The following is an 18,164-nucleotide window of genomic DNA, read 5'->3' on the forward strand; positions in this document are numbered from 1 at the left end:
CCTGTCTCCACACATGGAATAGCTTTACAGCTTCATGATTCTGTAAGCTTTCTTTGGAGAGAAAATATGTAATCCTAATGATGACTGAGAATATGCTTAATTTCTTTTAATAATTAAATGAACAGAGGTTCATGCAATAGGAACCAGGCAGTAGTTTGGCATATGGCACCTGCAGTCTTCCAATGCTGTGGAAATATCTACTTTTGTGTAAATTAGGCCTTATAAAATTATTTATTTTAATTCTTTATTTCATGTTACTTGAGGCTGTAAGTATTAACTAAGGTGAACTTTCAACAGCTCTTCTAATTTCATATTCCAAAACCCAGGAAGTGAAATAAGCGAATATATTTTACACTACTTAAAAATGCTGTTTTAGTTCTGAAAGAACACAGTTATGTACAGTGCTGTAATGTCAATCAAATTTATGAACTGAATTCCTATTAGAGAAATTAGGCTAAGTACTTTGTTCATGGTTTCACTCAGTCCCATTCTGAATGGTAATATCCCAGTAACACAGACCTTGAACAAGAATGATTAACATTTTTCAGGGATAATGTAGAGATGTACTAGATGTACAAAATCTGCTGCCAACTTTACTTCTTCAGCTCAGCTCTGAGACTAACGGCGAATGCCAGAGAAAAGCACATTTCTCAAAGCTATAGAGGTTCAGATTGATAAGCATCCAGAAGTTCAGATGCTTATTTAAAGTTTGAACTCAAGATCTCAGAAGAACAGACTCTCCCTTGAGATCTCCACTTCTTTGTGATTGCAGCTGGGTCAGAAAGAACATGAGAGCAGTCTTTTTTGTTTTTCTGCAGAATTTCAACTTCCTGGCCTGGCTGAAACCAGGAATAGCGCGGGGATGCAGAAGTATTATGACTAAATGTACTAAGCTTTTAAAACTCTAAAAATATTTGGGGTTTTAGACATTTTATGGGTTGGGTGAAGGTTCAGATCAGTGCCTATGTTACCCATGTTTGCTGACCCTCATAAATGCATTTGCAGCATAACCTCCACTTTATTTTTGTTGATTGAACTGGTAACATGAAGTGTAAGTGCAGCATGGTCCAGTGGCCTGAGCACAGAATTAAATTCTAATCCTGGCTCGTCCACAGAATTGTTCTGTGTCTTTGGACAAATCAGCGAACTTCAGTGTCTTTAGGGTGATCACCACTACAGGCAGCAACCGTAAAAGCGAAATTCATCTAACGGTTTTCAAATGTTTAGCCAGGTTTTATTCTGGATAGATCATATGTGTACAAAGTTGATCATTTTAGGGTTGCTGATCACCTTGCAGTATAGCTCGAGTAGCTGCAACTCTGGGTCACAATTCAGCCCCTGCTTCCCTCTAGCTGCACTGGGGAAATAAACTGTGCCAGCCCTTTTCCTGGAACAGCTTGCTGCTCTCTCCCCCGTTTCCCAACCCCCCCTCCCCCGGCTCTGCTGGCCGGTGAGTTGTGAGGGCAGAGTGAGTTGGGCAGGATGGGTAGAAGAAACCTATGGTGATGACTAAGGGCTGGTGATGATGGTAGCCAGCTCAGGGCAATAAGGAGGCCCTGTATGCCCTTGTACTGCCCTGTGTGGGTGCACAGTCAGGGTCTCAGTTGAGATCTTTTGAAGGATGATGATGCCAAGCTGTGCCATAGTCCCAAACCTTAGCAGAATAGTGCCAACCTGTGCAGGGTAACTAACAAAATTAGGAAAGAATAGCAACTGAGTCCCCCGATCCTGCAATCAGATCTGTATGGAAGGACCCGAGGGCTCTTTGTGAGAGCAAAGGATGCCACATGTTTGGATCTGATTGCAGGAACCAGGCCCATTATTACAAAATTAGGGGCATTAGAGTCGTTGCTGCAACACTGCTTTTATTTTAAGGTAATATGTACGTGATTTCACATTTTAAACATTTTTTAGTCTACGGTTTCGAGAATTGGCATAGTGAAAGTCATTAAACTTTTTAAAAATATACTCCCTCCCCACCTCCCAAAAGGAAATGTTCTTCAAAAGTCGCTATGGAAGGGGAGAGGTCGAGTATAAAACAAAGATAAGAGTAATGAGATATTGCTGTAATTGTTGTTTGGAAATGGCAAATGCGAGAACGTTTGCTTCTCTTGGGAATGTCTATACTGCAGTGAGAGGTGTCACTGCAGCTGGTGTAGACATAATTCGAGATCGCTTTGATCTAGCTAGATCAAAGTGAACTTGTGTAACAGCAGCCGTGAAGCCACGGCATGGCTGCTCAGGTACCTACCCAGGATCCCACGTGGGGTTATACAGTATGTGTATATCAAAGCTAACTCAAGTATGTGTACGTGGTCTGTGATCACACTTGAATGCATGGTAGACATAATCTGTGTCGTTTGCCTTGTGACTTTTTAAATGCTTGTGCTGTTTGTGGGTAGATTTGACTCCAGATTGTATAAATATACTTGTCTCATTTGAACAGAATAATGGGCAGAATGGAGTGTTTGGAAAGAAAAAGAAAACAAAAGGAAAAAAGAGCCAAGGTAGCATATCAGGTACCCCTACTGACACTCTCTCTGGTGTGTTTTCTTCCCTTGTCCCCTCTGGTGGTGTCTTCAAGCCTACAGCTTCTCCTGCTTCTTCAGCTGACATGGCTCCCATCAGTTCTGGATCTTCTACCTGGACTTCTTCTGGTCTTCCTTTCTCCTTTGTTTCAATGGCAACTGGAATGGGACCTTCATCCAGTGGAAGCCAAGCAACAGTGGCCTCCGTGGTGACCAGCACGTTGCTTGCCGGCCTTGGGTTTAGTGGTGGCGGTATTTCCTCCTTTCCTAGCACTGTGTGGCCAACCCGCCTTCCTAGTGCTGCTTCTACTAGCAAACAGTCAGTTAGGCCAGTGCTTACAACTCCTGAGGCTTTATCTTCTCCAGGACCAGACAGTGATTCCGCTCTGACAAAAGACAATGACGGAGCAGAGGAAGGAGAAAAGGATGAGAAGAATGAAAGTGAGGATGGCGAAAGGGAACATGATGAAGAGGGTGAAAAGGATTCAGAAAAGAAAGAGAAGAGTGCAGTGACAGAGGCTGCCGAGGTACAAAATAACACTGAGACCACACTAACGACCATTTCCCCTAATAGAACTGTAGAGGAGGAAGGAAATAAAACCATACCTGGTCAAGAGCAAAACATTTTCCCAACAGATAAGAGTCCTGAAGAAGAGAGGGTTACTGAAACAGACACTCAGCCCCAACCTCTGCCCTCCACCCAAGTGCCACCAGCATTCACAAATGAACATTATGTAGGGCAAATCCCAAAGGGACCAGAGACAACATCAAGAAAAGCTTTTCCCAACAACCGCAGGTTTCCAGAAGAAAATCCATCTGATAACAGATTTATCACCATTAACCCAGGTGAGTGATCCTGGAGGAGGGATGAGTGGGAGCTGTGTTTCCTGCCTTATTTCAGAATCCATTGAAAAAGTTATAGGGACCAGATTCCTCACTGATTGACACCCCACATGATCCCATTAGCAGCAATAGGGTAAATCAGTGCAGGACTCAGCCCACAAATGATGTTAGAATTCTGGGTGGGGGAGGGGAATACCAAGGGGAGGGAGGTTATTGTGTTAGGAAATGACCCAGCCTCCATTTAAAAATGTCTGCTTCTAGCTGAAAAATGAAGTTTAGCAAGAAATTAGCCTCCAATATGGTTAGCTGCTTTAGGAGTTTTGTTGTTAGAAATTAATATAGCTAACTATAACTGTGAAATTATCTTTGAACAATGGCCGCTGTCTTATGCATATTTGTTTTTCATAGGAAGTTTGTGACATATGTATGAAGTTATTTTATTTATGCATAAGGTTTTCGCTGCTTAGGTCCAGCGTACCTGGCTGGCTTCTTTCTCACCACACACTCACAGGCCTCAATCCTCCAGACTGATCCACATAGACGGCCATTTGCATTTCACAGTGTCCATGGAAGTTAAGGGGGTTCTGCACAGGTAGTGTCATGTGGATCCAATTACAGGGTTTACCTTGGTCTTCTTACTGAGATGACTGTCTGAGTGACTGTAAAATGTTTGTTTGTTTGTTTGTTTGTTTGTTTGTTTGTTTTTAAAAATCACTATTTATTTTGCAGAACTATTGTATGTTTAGTAATTTTGTTTTTCCAGCAAAGCTGTTGTGCAGTTAGAATACTGTGAAAAAGCATCTTAAATATTTATTTCTTTTACATTTATAAAGATTAAAATCTAGACCTTTTATGCTAAGTTACAGTTCAGAATCAATTTTCATGGCTAACTTTAAAAAAATCATCCCCCCCAACCTTTAATGATGTTTGTTATAGAAATGCTGATCCGACTCTAATGCTGCGACTCCGAACTGTTCTGCAAGAAAACAGATTAGCAGCAGTGGAGCGGTCATGCTCTAACCTCCGTTTTGCTGACATTTTTTTACTCAGGCTCTGCTGATTTTCTAGCTTTCTTTCTTCTACTCTGTGGTTTCACATGGTGGTTTTCTTCAAAGTCAGCTCTTCCCACCATACATGCTTTAAAACATTTGCGCAGGCAGCCAGCAAGACCCACCTTGCCATGTCTGCTTTTTGTCGGGAATGAGCGTGTGCGCTCTGGCTACGTTTTGCAGTGCTGAGTCAGAGCTCAAGTCAGAAGAATTGGGCACAGTGGAATCTCACTTTGAGCCCACGTGGCTTGCTCTGTGAAGGCAAATCTGCCTCTTGAATAGAGGTATTGGGTTCTTCCCTCCCCCTAGTAAGCAGTACCTAATGTCCTGATTTCCTCGAATGTCCAAATTTCATGTCCTTTGTGCAAGCTTTAGCAAAGAGCCTAATGGCTTACTGCCAGTGTAATGTAAATGAGAGAGGAAATGGACAGATGGCTCCGATGTCCATCAGAGGACATATGGTTTGTTATCACATTAGTTTTTCTGGGGTGTGAGTGGAGGGGGGGGAGTTAAGAAAAGAAGGGACCCATTGCAGTGTGTGAGGAAGGTGAGAAAACGCTAATGCACAGCCATATTTTATTATGGATAGGATTCACTAGTCTGACATGGCTTGCTCCCACTCTGTCTGACACACGGAGAGCCCATATGCCTCGAGGAATCTCAGGAGAGAGGAGAGGAAGTCGCTCAGGTGCAGTCCAGAGAGTCTGGCATGGCTTGTGCTAATCAGTTATCAGGTCTGTGGGCATTGTTCACTTGGAAGTTGTCTGTGGGAAAGACGGTTGTCTATCTGGAAAGACAGAACATGTAATGGATCTTCCTGGAGACTTAAGAAAAGGACAGTCAGCCTATAGAAATTGCAGCCAATAGGGTTCTAGGTTTTTCCATGCTGGCATGAGGAAAGTGACATCTTGGGATCAGGTGTGTCCTTCATGTTCGGACTCAGGATATCTGTAAGGAGTGGGCTGTGAGTCAGACTTTAGAGCCAAAGTCTCCAGACCCTGGTCTTAGCCAGAGGAAGTGATGAGTGACAAAGTTTCCTGCCATCTCCCAGGCTGGAATCTTAATTGAGTCTCTGGTGGCATCAACGACAAATGCGTTCAAGAACAGGGGGAGGTCTAGCTTCTTTTCAACTTCATAGGCAGATGGTGTTAAGCTTCTAGGTTCTTGAATCTGCAGAAGAGGAAACATGAAGGTGAACCTTGAGGGACATGCAGAGACCTTTAAGGGCCAATTCACACCATTTTCCTAAGGTAGAGTCCCCTTTTCTGTCCCTGAGCTCTGAGGGGGAAATGTTAGTCTCTAACAACACCAGAGGATTTGTCACAAACCTAGTGACCATTGAGTCAACCTTTGGGAAGGACCAACTCTTTTTTGCTGTCTTGAGGGAGTTTTGCAGTGTTTGTCATAGTCCTGAGGGATGGAAGACTTAGAATCTGAATCCCTTTATATATCTGTATATCTCGGCTGAGAGGAAAAGGCTTATCCTTCAGCATCTCCTCAGTGAAGTCCTCCTTCGTGTCATCATGTGAACCTTTGTTCCAGTGGCCTCCTTCAGGGACTTCAGGGACTGGTTGGTTGCTAAGGGCAAGTTCCCCAGGAATTTGTTCAGTACGTTCAGATAATTGAAACTGAAATGGCTGAGGGCGCCTGGCTCTTTCAAGCCGGAAGAGGAAAGGGAGAGAGCTCCCCACGCTCTCAGCAAGAGATTCTGCACCTTTAGAAGCTTTCCTTTTTTTATTCTGATTTCCACATAGAGCACACAGGGGGTCGGGGTGAGGAATGGGAGGGGAGTCATAGGCTGAAGAGGCAATGCCCAGGCGAGTGGGATGGGCCCTGGACTCCTGAGCACCCTGCCCTACCAGGAAAGAATCTTGGGATAAATTCCTTCCAGGAAACATTTCTGTGCAACCCGGGGAGGGAGCCCTTTGACAACTGAATACCCTTTTTTTTTTTTTTTTTTTTTTTGAGCGAGGACCTGAGAGGAAAGTCCCCTACTGCTCCTGTGAGAGGAAAGTGGAGCAATGGGTATTATGGCATCCCCCAGCCTCAGGGTGGGGAACTCTCTAATGAACTTTCCCACGTCAAAGGTGGGAGCTGAGTGCACCGATGCCCCACGTTTTTAGCCCAGGAGGATCCTTAGTACACTGCTCTGCCCTTGCTGGAGAAGGAGGGTCATAAGCACTGCAGTCACGGGGGAGGAGAGATAATTTTCCCCTTACTCTACAACCCTGACCACTACACTCTGACTGGGGTGATGAAACTTTGTACTTAGCAAGTGCAGGAGATGGAACTTTCCCAGGAACTGGATCTAGGCCGGGGTGGGCAAACTATGGCCCTCCAGGCGTTTTAATCCAGCCCTCGAGATTCCGCTGGGGAGCGGGGTCCGGGGCTTGCCCCGCTCAGGTGCTCCAGCCAGGGAGCAGGGTCCAGGGCTTGCCCTGCTCTGCGCAGCTCCCAGAAGCAGCAGCATGTCCCCCCTCCGGTTCCTACACATAGGGGCAGCCAGGGGGCTCCACACGCTGCCCCTACCCCAAGTGCTGCCCCTGCAGCTCCCATTGGCCGGGAACCACTCCTCATTTCTGGCCCCACCCCAGATCCCGCACCCCAGCCAGAGCTCTCACCCGCTCCCGCACTCCAACTCCCAATTTTGTGAGCATTCATGGCCTACCATACAATTTCCATGCCCAGATGTGGCCCTCAGGCCAAAAAGTTTGCCCAACCCGGTTTAGGCTGTAGAATGGACTTCCACTATGGAGAAGCATGACAGTGAAACTGAGCACTCCCAGCACTAAATGCAAACTCACCTTAGCTTTCCCTCAATTATGTCTTCAAGTACACATGTCAATACACAACACACCCATTCACACCCAAAATGCTACTCAAATGTCCTAAAAACTACCTCGTTTATTCCTTTGATCCTGGCAAACCTTTCATTCATGCAAAGAGACTGTCCTTTGCTCATGCATGTAGTTGTCTTCAATGAGACTCCTTGCATGAGCAAACACAACTGTCACAGCTAATGGTTTGCAGGCCTTAAGTGGCTTTTGGAACATTGAGATAAACATGTCATTAGATCAAAGTTCGTGAAACTTAGCATCCTTAGGTGACGGGTGTGGGAGGAAGTATCTTAAAGCATTGCTGAGAAGTAGTACGGGTGAAAAAAATGTGCAAAGCGCTTCCAAGATGTGCAAAAAGGAAAGTTTGTGCAGTTGATTATGGTCTCTAGAGGACAAAGCAGCTTTTTTTGGATACTTTCATTTATACAGTGAACCGGAAAAGCAAAATTTGCTGTCAAGTTATTTTGATGGGGTTTTTGAGTGGAAAATTGTATCATTTTAAAGAGTAGAACATTGTTTTATAACAATGTACACTTGCAAAATTAATTATAGGGAACCAAATTAGCAGTGCGTAAGGAGATAACTGAGAGGGAATCACAGCTGACTAGAGGAGAATAGGAACACATGAGAAATTATGGGGAAAGAGAGACCAATTAGTACAGGAAGGCTCATTTTCTTTTGGCGCTTATTTCACACGCACATATACATACTTTTCCTGGGGCCATGTCATTATTTTCAGAATGGCATTGGCCCCCTCTTGTCTGCTGTTATTGGCCAATGTTAATGGTTCCTTCTGCTATCGAGTGCTTGCTCACATGCTCCTGTTTCAGTTTTTTACTCATCCCTCTCTATTGTGTTTTTTGCCTAATTGTATCTTGATCTGCAACTATAAGATACACAGCTGTTCAGAATTATTCAGGATTTTTTAAATCTGGAAATTAGAAGCAACTGCAATTACAGTGGTATTCTGCACAAAAAAGCATGATTCAGTCTTAACATGCAATCGCTGTTATTAATCAACAGAACTTTGATTTGCCATGTTGGAAGCTTAAACAAATACTATTTGATACAAGATAATGTATTCACTTTCCACCTCTGTCATCAACAAATTTAACATATTTCCAGTTGATGCTTTAGACTGGGTCATGAGCATAGCTTGAAAACAATATAGATCTAGACCCTGGCCCCGTGGGATTCCATTTGATAGGAACTCCTCCCTATTCCCTATGGGGTTACAAAGCTTCACACAAGTTTGCTCACAAGAGGGCTTTATAGTGAGATCATGTTATGCACGCTAAACCTTTTTTAGTCTCAGTATAGGACTTCAGTGCTTTGGTTTTCAGAACAATATTCACCAGGGCTGAGGTTACAAAAGCCTTTTGGGGATAATCTCATTAGGATAATTAAACATCTGTGTAATTCTCTTTCTCCATATGTGCAAGAATTATTAAGTTGTATTTTCATGTGACTCTTGAGCTGTTTTGCTTGGCAAATTGTAGAAGCATACAGTAATAGGGTTTGAATGCTGGTAAATAGAAGAACTGGATTACACAAGGAGATCTTATTCAGAACAGTGTGAATCCTGAGGACTTGACTTTATAGGTTACGGGTCATCAACATTAGTTTATTAAATAATGAAATGACACGTTTAAGTGTTATAGGAGTCAATAGGAATGAGCACTGAAGAAATGCCTATAAATAAATAAGTAAAAAATTGCAGCATGATAACATTTTTAAAAACATCTCACATTTCCACACTTAGAATGACTGACGTTATCTTTGAGTACTATTAACTGACCATTTTGAATCAGCTTGTAGTCTCGTTTACTCAAAGGAAAGACTGACAATTGCCTTTCATTTGAATGAGTGGATGATATGAGACAGCTCTGTTGGAACAATGACATTTTGTTGGATTCAGAACATATCTATTATCTTGGTTATCTGTATCTAAAATTATATAACAAATAGAACTTTGTCTACGCTGGAGGTTTATGCGGTGTCAAGGGATGATAAAGGGGAAGTTTTAGCAAGGCATAGGTAAGGTAGGTAATATGTTACCAGCAACTGTTGCTTATTGTGACAAGTGGCATTACTTTTGGAGAATAAACATTTTTATATTCTCAGGGAGAAAGCTTTAGAGACTAGAATTTTCTGACTGTAGAATTTCTTTCTCTCCCATTGACCTTTGTCAGTAAATCCCCATGCCAAAGCACCCTTTGTTGTTCTCTCTCTCTCTCCAATTTCCTGTGCCAGGTCCTGAAATAGATGAAAGTGCTGAATAAGTGTTTCTCAAGACAGTGATTGTTTTGGCTACCTACACCCTTCCGCACACTGAAAAGTGGATTTTGAACTGCCTGAACACATGTTGTGTAGGGCTTCCTGAAGCAGATATGCTATAATAGTTTTTATGTCTTCCTACTGGGATGAATTCCAAGCCAGTAAAAGGCAAACTGAATTAATTCAACAATGACATATGCCACTGGAAACTGTTTACATTTCTTAGCAACATTGGAGTTTCCTTGTCCATGGTTTTGTTTTGTTTTGTTTTTTTAAGCCGAAGTAAGGCATATCCTGGGCACAGTTACAACAAGGATACATTATTTGCTCTACCACTGCTCGGTGTTCTCAGTTTAAAAATGAAAGATTGAAAGGCCGAGTGCAGAGAAGTATAAAGCTCTGTATCTTTCTTCTCAATGTATCATTTCCTCAACATTTTTTTCCTGTTACCCAGCACGCTGTCTTTTAATCTGCTTCTCTTCCCCTATACCGAAGAAGGCACCTGCTGGCAGTCCAGATGTACTGCTAAAGTCTTCTAGCATCAACACTCATCTTATAGCAACTTTCACTGATGTTTTTATTTCAGTTCACTCCAAACATCGCTTAAGCAGTTAAAAACATTAAAGTTTCTCTTCAAAACCAAGAAACTGATTTTTTCTCTCTAGTGGCAGATTGTTGCTTTGCCATTTCCACTTAGAATCTCAGCCTCAGCCATCAGCATCAATGAATTGTGCTATCTTTGACATATTGAGCTCTTTCTTCTTTTCACATCCGTGGCAAGACAGGTATGAGAGGTCAGATAAGCACAATCTCCCCAGTAGAATAAATAAAAGAAACATAATATTACAGTATTGTACTTAATTACGGTGTGTCAAAACTCTGTGAGGATGGGTTTACTAAGGGATGTAAAAATATACATTTTTATGCCGAAGCATAAGGAGAGGATCATGTATGGAACACTCACCTTGTAGGAAAGAAGTAAAATGCTCTCTTGCAAGGGGTTCCTGGTGGTATTTCACTTTCCTAGTAAATTTTAATGAACCATATGTTTTAATTTGCTCTTCTCTACCACTCAGTAGTACTCCTTTCCCCTCCCCCATATGAGTTGTGATGCTTAATTATTTTTAAAGCAATTTGAGTTCCACTGATGAAAAGATTATTCTTGCTTCAACTACTAAATGAAATCAAATATCTTAATAGTGGTGCATTGTTAGTGTATTGCAATGACTAAAGCATACAATGTGAAATAGATTATAAGCTTTAATGTATAGCAGACACAAGTTCTAAATAAAAACTGTGAATAATGTTTCTGAGACAAGTTAGCACGAAGCCGGTGCCCTCTGCAACCTTTATTCATTGAGGTTAGAGACTAGGAATGATATTGGCTACTCATCTCTCTTGTGATCAGTTCTGCACTCAGTACACATTCTCTTCCCCCCCAAATCCCTCTGATTAGCTCCTCATTTAGGCTTGCCTGCCAAAGGGCATTACCTCCATCAGCCTATTTCTTAAAACTAGAAAGATTTCTTGCTGGGCTTGCAGCAGCCTATGGTCTTGCTCTATTTTCAGCCGTCTGGCAAAAGCATTTACAATTAACCTTTACTTCCATGTTGTTTGAATTTTACTCCTGCCTATGGAGGAGTACAATCTAAATGCTATTAAAATAGAGTATGACTTCATATTATGTGACATCTAATTATCCGTATTTTGCCTACCTATGGTGAAAAGGCAATTATGTTTCTCTAGTAAGATTTGCTGCTGTTTCAGAAGAGATGATAATACAGTACAGAACAAGGGCATGGAATTGTTCTAGTCAGAGAAAACACATGGCAGGGGTGAGAGGGAATAAACAAAAAGTCAAGTGTGTATTTTTCTATCTTTGTTCTGATCTGAGGCCATTTACAGTCTTCCTTACCCTGCTGCTTCTTATTGACATTTGTGGAACAGCCGCAGGCTCTTTGTTGAGGAATGCAAAATGAATGACAGAAACTGCACCCAATAATTTTTCACTTAAGCTATTGTGCAAAAAAGTTTCACTTTTCAACAGTTTGTGAATTTGCACAAGTTAGAGGGCTTTTTGAAATATGGAATGGTCCTTAAAATGTAAGTTATTGTGGGAGGGGGTGCCTCTTGTCATTATATGTGTATACAGTTCCTAGAACAATAGGTCCCAATACCTGACTGAGGCCTCTATTTTCATGTATGCAAGGCCCTATCATCCAAGTGTTAGTTCTGCTGACTCATCCTGATATCAGCTGCCAGAATCTTGCCATTAGTTTTATTTTGTATAAAACCTGAGAAGTAAGGGTTTCCACAGTGGATTGCAACAGGATCCATCTGTCCACCCATTTCAATAATCAATGTTCTAAAAGTACCTTCGTATGCACTAACTCAACAGACCTTAACAATTCACCAAGCATCATGACATGCTACTGGATTGATAATGGGTTGAGGTTTTTCTTACGTGCAGTTATTACAATAATGCTTACATTAAAGTAAATTTTACATAGAGCTTTGAAAAAGAGTAAGACACATTCCCTGCCCCAAAGCACTTACAAACGAGGGGCATGAACCTGCAAACTTTACTTACCAAGCAGAGCTCTTAATTCATTGAGCAGGGGGAATGACTTATGATGGTAAAAGTAATGCTTGGATCCAGTTTGCAGGATCTGGCCCTAAAATTGTGAGTAAGTAAAGTTAAGATTGGAACTAGGTACAGTAGTAGAATCCATTTGATGCATTGTATATGCACCACACTTTCATGCTGTAATGCTTATATGAAAGTGAAGGATTGACTGACTCGCTTTTTTGAAGGTCCATTCTCTGATTATTTGCTCACATCATGTGAAACTGGAGTGATGGCAGTTTTAATTTTGTGTATAAATGTAGCCATTGTAGCATCATTCTATTTACTGGTACTGATTATGTTCATTGTATGCTTACTGTACAGCAGACAAGAATAGCTCCAGTATGGCAACCAGACCTTCTCCTGGCAAAATGGAATGGATCATCCCTCTGATTGTGGTGTCAGCTCTGACCTTTGTGTGCCTCATTCTTCTTCTTGCTGTGCTGGTTTACTGGAGGTGAGCCCGTTTCCTTTACATTGGAAACTGATTGTGATTTAAAAGAGTGTTAGTGTTAGTGTCCCTGTAATTTTTATTTTACTGGCTGTGACGATGATGGATACATTAGAATCTCTAGAGGTGTTAAGACAGCTGTATTCGTTAACTATTTCAAGTGTCTCAGGTATTGATTTTAGTGTCATGAAAATGAGATTAGTGGTAGCAATGGCCAAAACCACTTGTAACATAGACTAGTGTTTCCTCAATTACCTCTCATTAAATAGCTGTAAGAATGCACCTAAATCCTGACCTTCAGGAAAGATGGTCTTGTGAAAAAGGCTCATTGAACCAGGGCTCTGAGTTCTACGCCTGTCTTGGCTACAGACTCCCTGTATAATCTTGGACAATTCCCTAAGCGCTCTGTGCCTCAGTTTCCCCATCTGTAAAATGAGGACAATAATCCTTGTCTACCTCATAGTAGTGTTTTGCGGATTAGCGCTGTAATATTAGTGAGGGGCCCAGATACTGTTGTAATGAAACACATAGTAAAGCCTATGTGAATAAAATACAATAAAAACAAACCCTTTAGATTGCCTCTTCTGAAGAGATCCTGTTGGTAGGCCAAGTTTTTAATGATGGGGATGATAGCTCCTCCATGAGGGAACTAGGTTTAGCATCACTAAACTCATCTCACTTTAGACCTAAAACAGATTTGATTCTAAAACATCTTTCTAGATGTACCTGAAGCCACAGCATCTTTTGTCTTCTGTTGAGATAAAGTTATTTGCTAGAGTTTACCTTAACATGTACTTCTGTGCAAGACAGGCTCTGAGGAGAGGCCCAGGGCTTTTCTGCTGTGGAATTTACCATTTCTTTTCTAGAAGAGAATCTGGATCCTGAAGGACAGGAGGGATGACTAGTTCAAAAAGCCCTGGAGCATCTGTCCAGAAAGGAAAAGTTTAAATAGCAGGGCCAAGAAACAGCAGGTCTCTACTGGTTAAATCTTTGCCATCCCAGTCCAGAGCTCCAGGGGTTTCAGACCCACTTGCTGTCATGGGGACCCAGATGTTTAGATGGAGTAACCAAGGCTGGGAAGTGGGAAAAGGCAGTTTCAGGGTTCTAGTACAGATCAGCGTGTTGGATTTGGGTGCAATGTTTATTGCTGATGTCAGTAGTATCAGTGTTCGTTTTGGTTTGGGTCTGTATCAAAAGAACTTGAGTTTTCACTGTTAGTCTTTTTAAACCATTTTTCTTCAATGGTTGAGCACAAATTTACAAAGGATTAACCCAGTACAAATGTCAATATTGATTAATACAAATAGTTTATTTCAAAAACAGTTTAAATAGGGCATGGGAGGGGTAGTATCATTAGAAATCCATGCATTTTAATCATATTCCATAAAGAACCAATTTATGGGACTACCAGTCTATCTTCTAAACCATCTTTAAGCAATGATTAATTGGCCAACTTGATGGATCTGGAAAGTTCAAAAAATATTAATAAATAGGCAACAGTGCTCCACATTAAAAGCTTTTCAATTAACAGATGCAAATAATTAACATTACTATGAGGCTATGGTGAATACAGTACTAACATTAATTAGTTAAAAGATTCAATTGTAAAGACTCCAGTGGCACCCCCTGTAGCTGGCCTTTCTTTTATTGCACATCTTTTTTCTAAAATCTGTCCTATTTGTCCTTCAGATACGCAAACAAAGAGGCAAATTTCTCATCCATGCAACACCATTTAAGTAAATGGGGTTCTACAGGGTAATATGTATGATAGAGGGTAATATTTATCTCACAGTGATTAAAAAGGCCCTTCTCAGAAAAAAGCCTTTGAGGTTGAAAGAAAATCGTAATAGGAATCATCCAGGAAAACGGGTGCATGGTGCTGGGAGATTATATCCTTTATTTGGGAAACGTTGGCACTTCTGGTACAATTTCACTAATGCACTGTGAGGAGTAATTGAGAAAACTAGGGTTGGATTTGCTGAAGCAGTAGCAAAACTTTTCTCTAATATATGCAGTGGAACTGCAGTACCTGCTTCATCACCAATATCTATAGAGCAACCGTTAGTAAATGCTTTTAATGGAGATGGCTATATTATAGGTGACTAAAATTAAAATATAACTGAGGTTCAACACGTTATCCTTTAACTCTCCTAAAAAGTCACTTGAAACATTTTATTTGTTCAGTACTTACAAAAACCTACATAGAGCAAGGAAGAAACATGGGGAAAGACTTTAATTGAAATTCAGTTACTTATTTGATAGCATAAAGGCACAGGAACTAGTCTTTGTCTATTCTATAATTTGCATGAGTAATAAACCATTTGTTAACAGATTGATAAGAATTATGAAAACCAGACATTATACCCCTTCACAATAATGGATAGCCTCTCAGTGTATATAATCTATACTGAAAACTCAAGGAGATTCAATATTACTTTAGACATGAAAAATATACATTTGGACCTCTACATGAAGCACAAATATGTGGATATGATTAGCAGTCTAAAGGTATTTATGAACAAATATAAAATAACAAATTTGAAGTCAATAACCAAACCAGAAGGGTACACATTAGATGTTAACAGACATGCCATATATACCGAGTAGGAATTAATTTAAAATTTTGTGTATGAAAATCCTTGAGGCTATGAAACTAGGATACAAGTGCAATAAGAAAGGCAAACAGGGTTCTGGGATGAATTAACAAGAGCTATAATACCAGTTGTATGCCATGATATTTCTGACTGTACAGAGCATTGGCAGTGAAGTGGTTCCACTTCATTTTGAGTGCCCTTTTCAGTTTCTTCACTTTCCTTAGGAAAAATAATGTATTTACATTGGTGGGCATTTAAAATAAAACCATCCACGCAATCTAATCTAAAAGTTAGGAAATTAAGATAAACTGGGTCTTCAGAAAGAAATACTTAAAGTGAAATGGGCAACATATGGAATAATTTGCTAAATAAGGCCATCGAAGCAAATAGCATGAAAATGAGTTTGAGACAGATTTTTCAGAGTGAGAAACATGCTACTGAAGTATAAGCACAAAAAACAGTTGTTAAGAAAAGATAACCCTCAAGGGGACAGGCGTGTTGGTCCAAGTGGTCTTTTCCTGTCCAGCGATTCTTTGTTCTTGTGTGAGAAAAGCATTAGGAAACTCCTACTGAGAATTAGAAAATTCAGAAGGGACATGGATTACCCTTTAGCAATGCATTTTGAGGGTAAAACAACTTGATTTTTTCACTTTTGGGCATTTGAGAGACTAGATGATTTGAGAACAGAGGTGACATAAATAGAACATTGAAGCAGAGCAAAGCCTTCTGGTTGTTTGTATTGTATTGATGCCCTAGCATCTAGAGGTCTAAATAAGGAGTTAGATTTTTTTGTTCATGAATATATATAACAAAATTAACTCTGTTCTGATCCTTTGCAATTGTCATTTCATGTTCTATATATGAAATGTTTCATGTTATGTAGATGGAAGGGAATAGTTTGAAAATTGAAAGAGCGGACGACAGTCTCTGTTTTTCTAAGCTTTTCCCACCTTTTGAAGTGTTGAACTTCAATATACTATTCAGTAGAAAATCTTTACAGTTGGAGATATTTGAGAGTGGTTTGTCCCACTTCTGTATGAGATTCTTGATTTGCAGGGGCAATTTGTGCTTCCTACTCCCTTTGCCTGAAGGAGATTGGACAAATGGAGACTGTGACATGACTGATCTTTGAATGAGGAGGTCACTTTATTCTCTCTAGCATTGCTACCATCTGAAGTCATGAAAAGACATTGCAACATACATCCAGCAAATTTGGCCTCTTTTTTACACTCATTTTCTTAGTCTTAACATTTTTTTAATGAAGCTGCAGTGCAAAGCGGGCTTTGTTTTTGTGGGGTTTTTTGCACTATTATAGAGGCAAATAAAACGTTAGCATAATGAGGCTGAAAAAAATCCCATTGTCTGATACCCCAAAACAACGAGCTGGTAGCTTCCTCAGATATCCACAGGACAACCAGAAACCCAATCTTTGTATTATAACAGAATTGGCTTGAAACTTTACTGGTGTTGAGTGTGAACCTCTGGTTGCTGGAGTAGGAGGAATGAGAAGTCTATCGTTTAACATTTCACTTTTGTATACCTTGGTTCACATCTTTATTCACATTTGAAAATGAGTTTGGCAATGTGATCTTTAGCCCTAGTGGACATGGTGATTGCAATGTCTGTTCACACAAGGTCTAAAACAAGATCACTTGTTTTATGCCTGGAATGAGGGGCATTAGTAGAGTGGCAAAGGAAAACTAGCACAGTGCTTATTCAGACTGTGCTTGGATTAGTAGTACCCCACTCCTGCTAAATAAAGTATGTGTTCCAGTGACAGTTAGCATAGGAATACTGAAGGAAGGTGAGAGTCTAGTCATGAATATATTCACACTGGTGTGCAGGAATGATATCTAGACAGTCGGTTGCTAGTCACAGAAGTACTGATGGGAACAAACCAAAAGGTTTGGATGTGCTTATGTGTGCATAGGTTCCCTTTCTCTGTGCTTTGAGAATTGAACGAAATATTCCATACTTTTAGTCTCCAGACCTCTGTGTGTGTGTGTGTGTGTGTGTGTGTGTGTGTGTGTGTGAGCAAGAGACTGTACACTTAACTTTTCATACAGCAAACCAATTTGTGTACCATGCTGTCCCTGATATGGCATGAGACATGTTAATGGTTACACAGCTGATTTCGATAAACTCTATTGCAGATTAAACCTCTGTATGGTGGTACTGGTATTATTAATCATTAGAACTGTGAAGGTAAGCAGGATACTTGATGTCACTAGTTCTGCATGCTGATGCCAGAATGCTCTTTGCACGTTTGTTTCATAGAGGAGAAGGGAGATGGCTACATTCTGGGAACACATGACATATTTAGACATGCAATGAGTTCTTGTCTCTGAGCTTTACAGTGAAAAAAATGGTATTTCGTGTGACTGGTAACGTTTTATTGTCTGTCAGATGTTTTTGTTTGTGCCTTTATTCAAAACAATACCATGCCATAGAGAACGGTTTAAAAAGGGTAAAATCGCAGACACTATTAAGAAGCAATTAACATTTTAGAGTTTTAGCCAACAGCAATTTTTAAATAGGAACTAAATTATATCCATTTCTCATTTTCAGCTAAGAGGAGGAAATGAATTCACAAGTATAGCTTGAGAGTTTTCTTTTCCCCTCTTTACAGTGGATACCATAATTCACCTTTGAATTATTGCAGATGTCAACGTTGTGATCCTGAAGACAAAGCAGGAACGTTGTACTGCCTTTCTTATTAAATCAAGCTGTTTATACAGTGCTAATATGTTTACATTCAGGAGGGATTTCTGGAGCAACACAGCTGCTGCCTTTCAGAGAGCAAAGCTAGCTTGCAGTGCTTGTTTGTAATCAATGGTTTTTGAGGTAGCTTGGGGGGAAATGATTTTAACTTCCTTGGGCAAAAGTTTGATAGGAACTTTTTTTCTGTGGGTTTTTTTAATAGCATTCTATAGAGTTTAACAGTGAGTCAGGAGATCTG

The 18,164-nt window shown here is 40.6% G+C and overlaps 1 protein-coding gene across 6 annotated transcripts in view; it reads left to right on the forward strand.

The window, feature by feature from the left end:
- PTPRG (protein tyrosine phosphatase receptor type G) overlaps nt 1–18,164 on the forward strand; it is a 610,478-nt gene that overhangs the window by 500,758 nt on the left and 91,556 nt on the right. For 2 of the 6 annotated variants that reach the window (XM_038410554.2, XM_038410556.2), the window contains exons 12-13: nt 2,585–3,374; nt 12,485–12,617. In XM_038410554.2, the coding sequence (XP_038266482.1) occupies nt 2,585–3,374; nt 12,485–12,617 (923 nt within the window). Of the gene's footprint in view, nt 1–2,446; nt 3,375–12,484; nt 12,618–18,164 lie in introns of all 6 variants that reach the window. The other 4 variants (XM_043518167.1, XM_038410555.2, XM_043518168.1 and 1 more) reach the window with 3 other exon arrangements.

This window comes from Dermochelys coriacea, chromosome 7, assembly GCF_009764565.3.
Source record: "Dermochelys coriacea isolate rDerCor1 chromosome 7, rDerCor1.pri.v4, whole genome shotgun sequence".
Classification (NCBI taxonomy): domain Eukaryota; kingdom Metazoa; phylum Chordata; order Testudines; family Dermochelyidae; genus Dermochelys; species Dermochelys coriacea.